General features: G+C 40.4%; 1 protein-coding gene across 1 annotated transcript; it reads left to right on the top strand.

Moving 5' to 3' along the window:
• The first annotated feature begins 8,217 nt into the window (after window positions 1-8,217).
• On the top strand, window positions 8,218-11,626 carry sox1b (SRY-box transcription factor 1b). The gene is made up of 2 exons (XM_041840781.2): window positions 8,218-9,650; window positions 10,988-11,626. The coding sequence occupies exons 1-2, from the start codon at window positions 8,664-8,666 to the stop codon at window positions 11,015-11,017; spliced, it is 1,017 nt and encodes a 338-aa protein (XP_041696715.1). The 5' UTR covers window positions 8,218-8,663; the 3' UTR covers window positions 11,018-11,626.
• Window positions 11,627-12,716: the final 1,090 nt, after the last annotated feature.

The raw sequence follows: 12,716 nt of genomic DNA, 5'->3' as shown, positions 1-12,716 counted from the left end.
CCATAGAATGACATTGACCTTACTGGATATTGAGTTCAATAAACAAGGAGAGAAAGCTCAATATGAAGAATGAAGCAGTGGGATTTAAAAAAATTATTGACAATGTTTTCGGATACATTACGTGCACTTTGACAGTATATGGAGAGTTGACCTTGAATCAGGAAGAGAAGAGCTTCTGTCCTGTTTTTAGTGGACAGCACTAGGTTCAGGAGCCACTGTTGCACTGGTTAAACCCCGTTTTTTATGTGCTTTGTTAAACTTTTTTCTTCAGATTTTTACAGTTAACTTTTTCATAAATGGACCAGATCACTTTGAGTTCAATTCACACTCACAATTTGCCACACATCACATTCAGTTGCTCCAACACCATGTAGTGAATTTTAAGGTCCTTATCCAAAAACAAATGTGGAACAAGTCATGTGTTAATCTGTATAGATTACTGTGTGATACAAAGTGTATGGATTATTGGTTACCCAAGTACTGCAGATAGACAGACAGACAGACAGAATCCATCTAGGCTGTATCTCAGTAGTAGTGTCAAGAAACCTCATCTCCTCTTCTATTTTGCTCTATCAGCACTGATCTGAAACCACGGAATGGTTCAAAAGTAATATGCTGGAAGTTTACCTTGGGGAATTGCTTTCACTAATTCAACTGTGAACCGGATTCATATGAGCCTTTGGCAGTATTTCAAACAAATTCCCAAATATTTATATATACTGTATATACAGTACCAGTCAAAAGTTTGGACACTACCAGTCAAAAGTTTTAGAATACCTACTCATTCAAGGATTTTTCTTAATTTTTACTATTTTCTACATTGTAGAATAATAGTGAAGACATCAAAACTATGAAATAACACATATGGAATCATGTAGTAACCCAAAAAGTGTTAAACAAATCAAAAGATAATATTTTATATTTGAGATTCTTCAAAGTAGCCACCCTTTGCCTTGATGACAGCCTTGCACACTCTAGTAAAAATAAAGAAAAACCCTTGAATGAGTAGGTGTGACCAAACTTTTGACTGGCAGTGTATGCAGTGTAGCTCTATACAGTAACCACATAGTACAGTATGAGAGAAATTTCATATAAAGTGTTGCCAAGAATTCAATTAAACCTATAAAAAACACAGGTTAAAGATCAGAGAGCCGTGTCCATGACAACAATGTGTCTTCTGGCTACGGGCCTACGTGTTCTAACTCCCAGCCCTGTCAATGCTCTTAAATCCAGCAGGAGCTGACATCTGCTGCGACAGCAAGCTTACACAAACTGCTCTGCGAATTCGGCCTTTGATGCCATTAGCCCCTGCCGGGCGCTAACATGTTGTTTCTAGGAGCTTCAGCTGATGCTACAAAACAGGGGAGAGACAGGGGAGGGAAAGGCTGTGTAGGGTGCTGGGGCTGTGGGCTTAGAGATTCCACAGCTAACAGGGGGGTGAAGCCAGAGAGGCAGAAGAGAGCTGTGAACATCCCCCGTGTGCTTATCTATCCAGGATGCTTTGATCCTCCAATGAGAGCCGGGGGTGGTGGTGGGGTGGGTGGGTGGGGGGGGTGGGGGGGGCTAAATAGTTATCACTCTCAGAACATAGAAATACACTTCATAGAATGGACCTTCACATTTTTTTACAAATGTCCTGTTGTAGATTTTGAAACTTTTGATGGATTTATTCTTATTACATCATGTCTCAGAATCCAGTGGATTTCTAGGTGTTCTTCACTTGCAGTAACTTCACCATGTTGGGTTAACAGTGAAACATGATGTTGTTAGAGCTATGTCTTTTCTATTTGTTTCGTACTACATATGTTGACACATATTGATAGTACCACGGAGAGGAACCTTTAGCAATAGCTTCAATTGTGGCTTTTTCTCTGGCCCTAATAGCAGGGGTGGCTCCCCTGTTTGATTTACGGTGCCCTTGAACACCATTTATTCAATGGCTTTTAGAGGGGGCTCGTGAGGGTTGATGTGTCTGAATATGGTTGGGGATGAAACAGGCCACTCCTCCTTTTATACGTTTGTCTCCCTCTTTTCTAGATGCCCCCAGGCCTGACCCCGAATGTCCTGCCTCTTAGCAACAAAGCGGTAGATAGGGGCTGGATAGGGGACCATTACACTGAGCACCGTGAACAGCGACAATGCAAGCCTTGATCGAGAGAGGAAAGTGGCGCAACAGACATAAAAGCAGAACTATGTAATTTAGCCTACATGGACCAGCTCTCTGATAGAAATGTATTTTATCTCAGGGAGACTAACCTGGCTAAATTAAGATTACATGGAAATATGAGTATTATGATCAATGCTCTTCAGCACAACATTGACGGTACTCAAAGATGTACTCAAACTAAAGACTCATACTGGTACCTGTATATAGGCTCGGCGGCATGAGAAAAGGCTTCGAAACCAGAGAATGCCAATGTCACCAACTGAGTTTGAGCAGTCCATCCTAAAAATTGTCTAAAAGTAATTGGCCATATTATAAAGTGATGATTCACTTGAATTTCGTATGGTGTTAAACACAACCTCTCATTGTGAGTAGTCTGAAGTGAAACTATCCCTTCAACATGAGGCATGTTGGGTAAAAGGTACTTCAGTGAGTGGACTGTAAACTCACTGAAGTACCTTGAAGGCTTGAGATAAACTTATATTGGTGATATTTCTATATCTCTGTCTCCTGTGTGAAATGGACAAATGCCAAACAAGGCTAAATTAGGTGAATGAAGTAGGACTCTATAAATGTCTATGGATAATGGGATACACATTCAGTCTGCTTCAGTTCAGAATGTGATAGAGACATCAGACTTTTAGCCCCCAAGGCAATAGCATATGACTGTCATCTTCACAAGGGGCAATATTTAAAAACAGATTGCAGACATGTTAAACCCAACTGCCATCACCTACCCTGGGTTGGCAATGGCAACAACAAGATGGGGGTTGATTAGACCGGAAATAAACACTTATCAAGAAAGAGTAAGCAAACATTTATCAACAAAGAGGAAACCCTATAGAGCTGGAATTGTTGATTAATAAACCCAATGAAGACTGAAAACAACACAACAATAATGAGGTTGGAATATGTCTTAAACAGGTATAACCTAGGCCTAACTACAGGGGGTACCAAGAAAACAGTTATTGGATCTCAAGAATGTTGAGACAAGAGGCTCCAATAAAGTTGTCTCTTGATATTCTCAGAGCATGTAACAATGACATAAAATAATACAAGGTTACTGAAATATCGGGTTTTATTTTTGCAGGTGCAAACCTGAAAATTACGTTGAAATTATGGAAAAACCCCTGTCACAAAATATAGAATGACTGTAGCCCATATGGTCTAGCCCACAACAGCCTGAGGTTATGTTATGATCATAAGATCGTACAAATTCCCAACAGGGACGAAACAGACGAATAGCCTAACAGTCGAGCTATATAGGATGAAAAAGCAGATTTCTTACCGTGAAAAGAATGGTGTATACAGTCGGTATTCCGCCTCCCCTGTCGAGCTTCCCAACTCCCAGCTGTCTTCACACCAGTGATTTGTTTTCATTCATCCGTCCGCAGGGAAGGAACCAAGAAGGAAGACACAAAAAGCTGTCAGATATATTTGAATACCCACGGAAATTCAATTTCGAGAGAAATAGCTATTTTAAATTGTCCATTAGATATTTCAATTATCTTATTTGCTTCTCGTGTTCTGTCAGTATGTGGTGTGAGTGAATTTGCGTTGGGCATGCCCATCAAGGCCACTGATGAATAGTGGGATTAGATTTGTTTATTTTCTTGTAAAGATAAAATAAAAAAGATGGGGATATTTTCTAAAATTCTTTAGAGTGAGACTATAGAGCTAGAATTCACATTACTTGGATCCCATTGAAAATACACTTTTATTTCATCCAGTTTATTATGTCCAATGAATAATGACGTTGCCCCATGACAGACAAACCGCCTCAAATAATGACGTCATGTGTGTGTGTGTAACATTATGTTTCGCGTGAATGTGTATTGTGTAGACCTTGCTGCTTGGAGTAATATAGTCATAATGGTTGTATAATGTGTAATTGTAATAACATACTGTAAGTGCCCAGACAGGATAAATTCCAACAATAAAGTTGGTCATAATACCGGCTTTAAATGCATAGATAACTCTGATAAAGACAAACATGTTCATTTCTAAAATATGGAAATTAATTTACAAAAAATACAGATGCATTTAAAGTTCTAATAATATCAAAATGTCTAGATCTATCCTATAATGTGAGTCTTCATGATGCGCGCTGTGTTGGAGGGAATAGAGCAACAAACACAGTTGTAGGCTAAAACTCGCAACATAGCATGCGCCGCTGTTATCCACGCCCGCCCCCACGTGCCAATTATCTTCCCAAAGCGCGCTGAGAGGCGACAGAAGCACCTGACAGATGTTGACCGTTTAAAGCCGCGCATTCTCGCGAGTTCAAGAGACACTCCACGTGCACTTTAGGGACGGGATGAAACGGAGAGACGGCACTTTAGCAGCATCGGATGAAGGTTTTGGAACAAGCTCTTGTCAATGGTTAAATACTGACAGAAGAAGTAAAGCATTCAGCAATATGATGAGGATTTTTCCTACACAGTCTATTTCCAAATGCTGATGCCAAAGATTATTTTTTTTTTAAACAGACTTTGGTTTTGGAGAAATACTTGGAAAATACTTTTGAAAATAATTTACCAAAGTGATGTTTTCAGCCCGAACAGGAACACAGACATTAATTAACATGACCTTTTAATTTACATTTGAATCAATTAAAAGCACAGAAATCATTAATTTAATCATTATTCAATAGTGTTCGTAGGCCATAGTAATATGATAACAATAGCCTAATAATAATAGCCCATTAATAACATAATAATCATAATAATCATAATCAAAATGATCATGATCATAATCATAATCATAATCATAATCATATTAATTGGGTATAAAATGCATCTGTGTTTTGTATGCTTTATTTTTGGTTTTTGATCGATTGTTCAATGTTTACAGTAACACTAGCAGGAAAGCACATTTAATGGAAAGCACATTTAAGGCGGCAGTCAGCCTAGAGGTTAAGAGCATCGGGCCAGTAACCGAAAGGTCGCTGGTTCGAATCCCAGAGCCGACTAGGTGAAAAATCTCTAGACGTGCCCTTGAGCAAGGCACATAACCCTAATTGCTCAGGATAAGAGCGTCTGCTAAATGACTATAATGTAAATGATGCCTTTTATTATTAATAACCATTATTATATTAACTATGTCTGTGATAGTGTGTACTGACAACAAGCATCATGTATGGTAGCAGGGTTGAGTCAAATCCGTTTTCAATTCAGTCAATGCAGGTGAATTCAAATTAAATTCCTGATTTGACCTATTTATTGTCATTGGTGGCGATGGAATTGAGAGTGCCAAATTGCCATAGCCGTGGCAGTTGCATGGAGGCCTGCCTATTCATTGCAACGTATATTTTACATCTCCTTAGATAACATGTAATTTACCCAAGCTTACAATGCTGAATGTCAGGTTGAAACGGGAATGGATAGGCAAATAGTCAGCGAATCGCACCTGACATTTGTCACTTTGATAAATCATGAATTTCCTATGTAAACCTGAGCTACATCTAGAATATAAATAACACCATCAAGTGCCTTACAGAATTCGACAAATTAAGAATAATGTTTTTGACATATCAGCTTTCTTTATTTAAAGACTCTGGCACTGTGTTTTAAGGGCTTTAATATAAAAAGGAGTATTTCGATTTGAGTTTGTATTTCGTTTTTTTCATATAGTTCTGTCTCAATGAATACAAATAAAAATAAATACTACAAACAAACACACACCAAAAAGCAGGCTATTTAGTGAGTGTTTGTTTGTAGTATGGACTCTTCATGACGCAGGCCTATAAGTAGCCTGCATGTGAGAGAGACCACTGAGAGCGAGTGCGGTGTGGTAGCCTACTGTGGGCTTCAGTTCTGTGAGCGCTGTCTTTCAGCACCACGGCGCGCGTTCATGGAATGAGCGCACCCGCCGAATTGAGTCTCCAGTAGACGGCGATCAAGCTCTGCCGCTATAGAACGGAGCCTTTTACCTGAAGATGTCCTTTCATACTCGGTGTCAATTGTGACCTTCTCTGTTTGGCAACGATAATAAAAATGTATTGGTGCAGCAAGGTATTGGCCAATAGGACTCTATACTTGTTTTGCAATCATTCGCCCTTTGAATTTACATTTAAGTCATTTAGCAGACGCTCTTATCCAGAGCAACTTACAGTTAGTGAATACATATATATTTATTTTTTTTGGCCCCCCGTGGGAATTGAACCCACAACCGCCATGCTCTATCAACGGCTACATCCCTGCCGGCCATTCCCTCCCCTACCCTGGCCCAATTGTGCGCCGCCCATGAGTCTCCCGGTCGCGGCCGGCTGCGACAGAGCATGGATTCGAACCAGGATAGTGGCACAGTTAGCACTGCGATGCAGTGCCTTAGACCACTGCGCCACTCAGGAGTTAGGTGAATTTGTGAATAACCACTCAAGGCCTGGTTCGGAAAACCTATTTTAGATAATTAATTGTGCATTAATGTTTTATGTTGAATAGTTTATACAATTCACAAGCATATTTTGAATGTAAAATATTAGATTACTGGTTGAGTTTCTTTCTGTCATTAATTCATTGATTGAAGTGGAATTGGTTTGGTGGACTGCCAACCCTTGAATAGACTATAGACAGACTGTGCTATGGGGCTATGGAAATACACAAACAAAATATATAGCCTTAATGAAATTAGGGGCATTTGAATCGACATAATCCACAATTACAATGTAAATGTACTTTTAATCGGTATGTCTGCATATTTCAAGACATGTCATATGAGGGTGCAGTGAGATACCCGATGGGTTGGACAATACTCTTCTCGTCAATTATCTTGAAATAAAACGTATACTTAAAAACGGGAAATCAACCAATCCTCCATCTTTAAGACAATGGAAAAATCATATGCTTCATTATCTAAATATTGAAAGAGCGTGGGCGACGGAGAGGAACAAAATGGTGCATTTGAGGACATGTGGCAGAGAGTAGCGTAGGCACTGAAAATAGGGGTGAGAACAGGTGGATATGGGCAGGTGTGATGTGGTTTATGTTTGTGTGCGTCTGTATGTTGTATTTTGTATGTGCATGCTTTGTATTGTAAAAAAAAAAAACGTACAAAAAGAAATGAATTAACATTATCTAAATGTAAAGTGATAGCATAGTTTTAAGTCTTGTTTTGTTTATTGAAGCCATATGTTTAGTAAAACCATGAGGCAGGTCACTCAGAATTGCATGTTGCAAAGTTTGACCTCAATTTATCTGTATTTACCCTGCTTGGCCTATAAACGCCCAGAGATTGCAGGGGGAGTAATGTCTCCCGCAGAATAGTACATCGAGGAGAAATACTATATGGCTTTCTCTCATCATGGGTGACTCCCATGTGGTTCTAGCACAATGCCAATTGTAGCAACCCCCCTACCCCCCCCACCCCCCCACCCCCCACCTCCACCTCCACCGCCACAGCTTTTGGACAAAAGGGGTTTGGCTGGCACGTGCTCTGGGCGTCAGTCACCTGTTTCTTAGCAACCAGCACAACAGGAAAACACCTGTGGCTCCAAATAGGCTGTTATTGAGAATGGGACTAGGCCTATCCTTTCTCTTATTTGCAGATACCCCAAACAAATTATCACTGAGAAATCCAAATTAAACCACATATAGATGTATTGTTGATTTCTCCAAGCAAGGGTTGTGTTTTATTTGTTCTCTTCTCGTGCTTTATTGTGCCTTTTTCTTGTCCTTGGTTATTATTGTCCATGGGCATTATCCTATTTCATTTCAATCTTGTGCTGATTCCAAAATAATTAGAATTGCTTTAAAACAACATAGAAGATTATTGAAGATTATTTCCTTGTTTTGACTATAGATAGCCAGACTACCAATTATAATTATGTAATCACCTGGCTATGAAATGCATATGTAACCTACATTCATTTTTGTATAACCAATCAATGTTATTCTCGACATAAGCTTTGTTTTGGAAGGGGGGGTCACACTGTAGACCGCGTGCATCTGTTTGGGAGCATTTTGGTCTAAAACTGTCCCTTTCCTTAAATGTATTATCATCACGACCATAATCTTTCTATAAGAGCCAAACTTGTCAAAGTAGGTTGTTATTATTTACGTTCCCTTTTGGGAGGTGGAGGTAACCCACTGCTTGGGGGTGAGTAGCTCTAGCCCTCCTATGTCACCTGACCGCGAGCCTGCATGCAAATCACGCCTTTCCTAAAGCGCCATTGGCCATCTCTACCTCATTTAGTCGCTGTCAAAGCGCATCATATGGGTATGCTCGGTTAACTTTACTACTATAGGCACAGAAAGTAGCTCAAAGAGACTCTTTTCATCGAGCTGGATGTGGAAAAAACAAGAGAGGAGAAAACGACTAATACAGAGAAGGAAGGAAAAGTTTATTGAAGTACCTTTTACTTTGGATTGTATTTCTTCGTTCCTTTTTTAATTTTTTTCCGGGAAGGTTGCTTTGCGCAACTGACGGTGTGTGCCAGCAGTGTGGAGGTGCCGTGACTGAATGTTTCCGTGTATTGGTTGAAAAAGTTAACGCCAGGTGAATGTATAGTATGATGATGGAGACTGACCTACACTCCCCAGTGCCCCAAACGAACACGAATTCGGGGCACACGGGAGGATCAAACAATGGGAACAAAGTCAACCAAGACCGCGTAAAGAGACCGATGAACGCCTTCATGGTTTGGTCCCGGGGCCAGCGGCGGAAGATGGCTCAGGAGAACCCGAAAATGCACAACTCCGAGATCAGCAAGCGGCTCGGCGCGGAGTGGAAGGTGATGTCCGAGGCGGAGAAGAGACCCTTCATCGACGAGGCGAAGCGGCTACGAGCTATGCACATGAAGGAGCATCCGGATTATAAATACAGACCGAGACGGAAGACCAAGACGCTGTTAAAAAAGGACAAATACTCTTTGGCCGGTGGGCTGCTCACCGGGACAGGGGGTGGGGGTGTCGGTCTGGGGATGAGCCCTGGGGTCGGACAGAGGTTAGACAGTCCCGGGGGTCACGGTGGTTCGTCTGCTGCCAGCTACGCGCACATGAACGGCTGGGCGAATGGTGCGTACTCGGGGCAGGTGGCTGCAGCTGCGGCGGCCGCGGCCATGATGCAGGAGGCTCAGCTTGCCTACAGCCAGCACCCGGGCAGCGGGCACCACCACCACTCACACCACCACCACCCGCACAACCCCCAGCCCATGCACCGCTATGACATGTCGGCCCTCCAGTACAGCCCCATCTCGAACTCTCAGAGCTACATGAGCGCCTCTCCGTCCGGCTACGGCGGGATCACCTACACGCAGCACCAGAGCTCTGGTGTCGCCTCGTCCGGATCGATCGGCACGCTGGGCTCTCTGGTGAAATCGGAACCGAGTGTGAGCCCTCCCGTCTCTACTCACTCGCGCGCCCCGTGTCCCGGGGACTTGAGGGACATGATAAGCATGTATTTACCGACGGGGGAAGCTGCAGGTGACCCGTCAGTTCAAAGTAGACTTCACGCGCTGCCGCAGCACTACCAGAGCTCCACGACAGGGGTAAACGGAACTGTTCCATTGACACATATTTAGCAAAAGAGAGAGAGAAAAACAACATGACTGTGAGATAGCGCAACAAAATCACATAACCAAATATTTACCTCTTTTAGATTGTTGCGACCTTTTTTGTACAGGCTATTGGTTATTGTACATTGAACGCGAATATCTTAATTTAAAAACAATAAGAATACATTAGACAAAAGGAAGTTTTTCAGTGGGGTATTGTCTGTCCACGTTTATGAAACGCGAGTAGGCCTAATTGCGCATTGGCTTTACTTGCTTTCTAACGGATGGGGATGCCAAGTTTTGAGACGATTTAGGTTATCTTGTGAAGGCTGGTGATTTTGAAGTATTTAAATTTTATTTGGAAACATAACCGTTAATAAGGACATTTCAATGAGATAACCGTGTGATTAGAATGAATGTGGAAAATGTTTTTAAAAGTTTATAAGATTTCCATTCATTTCACGTTTTATCTTGTTTGTAAACACGTGAGTTGCTGTATCTGAACCATTTGTTTTTGTTGTTGTAAAAAAATAAATGTAAATTGTGAATAAATGCTAGATGAGATTGATAAGCAACTGTAAATAATTTACTAAATGCAATTCTGGCAGGAAAGAAAATAATTTTGCGTTGAAGTATGAGTTAAATAAATTTCCCAGATGTTTCACTGGTTATGGAAAAACGTGTTAGTTTCGTTACTTTGGATTGTATAGGTTTTCTACTTGACACAGTTTGAGTTAACATAATGTTTAGGCTAATTAATATTTATATAATTGATGGGAGATCAATTGCTTGCTCAACGAGATGCTGGCTCTATTGGTTGTCTATCTAAACCAAAACCGGGTTAAAACGCATAGTGACCCAAATCGAGTAGATTACACATGGCAAATATGCGTAAGTAAGGATTAATTAGTAATGGTGGACGTAATTACTTGTCTCACAACCTTGACGGTTTGATGCTCGGTTTAAGCACGAGACAGGACATCAGACAGGGTTATATGCCTATACATTAATTTATTTGGAAGTGCAGCTGCCAATAGCTTTAATGATAATATAATATATTATATCAGTATTCAGCATGTTTGGAATAAATATGCTTCAATATGTGATAACTGGTTTGGCCTACTGAATTAAGATAGAATGCTCATAAATTGTTTATTTTCCTTGTACCAATGAAAAGGGAAATATAATGTAGCATATCATTATTATTAGCATGTCATTACTAGCATTATGCTATTGTTATTAATATTACTGATTAATTAAATAGCTGTAAAATATCTATCAAATGCTCTTTGAATGTAATTTAATAATATATCATATATCTTTCGTTTTAGTACCTAAAGAAAAGGACGACGTTGTGGTAGTCGCGTGGAAGGGAACAAGACAGGCTCGAGTCACAACACCTGTTGAGTTGACTAATGTCTCGTGGGAGGAACTTCGTCTCGTTTGACTAATGTTTTGATTTTCTTTTTTGAACGGGCTTCTTTTGATTATCTGTCAGGTCACATCTTTTTTGACCAACAGGAAGACGCTCACGCCATCGGTCAACACTAGTTAGGCCTACTGATGACAGAATCACCACTTTTAAAATAAGTTATTTGACTGTCTGTTTTTGCTCTTATAATATCCCATATAATTTGCCTAATAATGTAAACTTAATTGTGGACCAATTGTGATGATTTGACATGTGCGTTCTGGCTATTTGTTGATCATGCAATATAACTATGAATACTTTTTTTCACATTCCCTTTTTCATGTTTGTCATTATATTCATAAGTTAACACACAGTATTTCAGTCATTTCCAAATCTCGTGATGGGTGTAAAGATTTTACTTTTCATGGACATAATTATAATTTTCAAGAAGGTACAAAACACGTGTATTGGTCTAAAAAAAACTCATAAACTATAATATTCAAATGAGGGAATAAACAAAATGAGGGAATAATCTCTGCTCTCATTTTATTTCATTGAACATTCAGAAAGCGTTGTTATTCAAACTTTTCCAGCACTTGTTGCAATTTTGATGAAGATGACAGACACAAACTGGAAGAATAAGTCCGCCAGGATGGAGAAACATAGGCCCAATATGTCTCATTAACTACTGGTGCAATCTGCAATGGCATTCTTTTAACATGTTGTTTGTAGAGATATTTTCAGACGTGCGTCATATTGACCTTTCATACTCGTTTCCCCCATGATTTTTGTTCGCCGTCCAATAAAGTAAATTCATTGAAAAGTGAGAGGATTAAAAGTTAGAAGTAAAGATGCTTATTTTATCACGGTTGCTTGCTTTAGAGACGGGGATCTTGGCCGCAAGACTTGATCCCAAACTAAAGCAAATTCAATGAAATGTGAATGGATGCAGAAACAAAGAATATCACATTATTCATTGGTCAATAAATTTACATTCTCAATTTATTCTTGCTCACTGCTTCAGCGTATAGAGTAGAGACGCTATAAAGGCGCACATGGATAAAATCCTTTCAACTTCAGCTAAATCTGTCTGGAGACCTGGTGTGCCATTGACATGTCTTGGCCTATAGGTCTACCTCGGCAATGAAGTGTGAAGTTTTAAGGGGATAGACTTAACAAGTTAACAATCGATTAGAGTGGAGTAACTGATCAATAATCGGTGTGTATTTCTTCATTTACTCCGTGCGTACTCATTTTATTTCATTTTGCAAACACAATTGACTGAAGTTGATGATTGAATCAGTTTGCCGTCAAGACACCATCGCACAGGGCCTGTTTGGGTGTCATGGGGGATTAGTGTTACTGAGCGGAGTAGTGGAGAGTGTTTTGTGTCAGGGAGACAAGGATTAGACCACCAGAAAAACTAACCCCAGGGCCAGGGGCAAGTCTAAGTCTCCCACAATTACGCAAGCACCGGAAGTCCGGAACCATGACGTCAGTCCGGTTCCTCAAGCTTCGCCAGCCATGAAGCAAGTCGCACAGGTCCTAAACAAAATACAATATAGAAATGTGGGCAATTTATCAAAGAAAGTATTTCAGATCGCCTTTTATCGTTTCTATCATGGTCTTTGGACCTTCACGCTTCAGTC

Source organism: Coregonus clupeaformis, chromosome 20, assembly GCF_020615455.1.
Source record: "Coregonus clupeaformis isolate EN_2021a chromosome 20, ASM2061545v1, whole genome shotgun sequence".
NCBI lineage: Eukaryota > Metazoa > Chordata > Actinopteri > Salmoniformes > Salmonidae > Coregonus > Coregonus clupeaformis.
The sequence above is the reverse complement of the archived record's forward strand: the minus strand, read 5'-3'. Positions and strand labels throughout refer to the sequence as shown.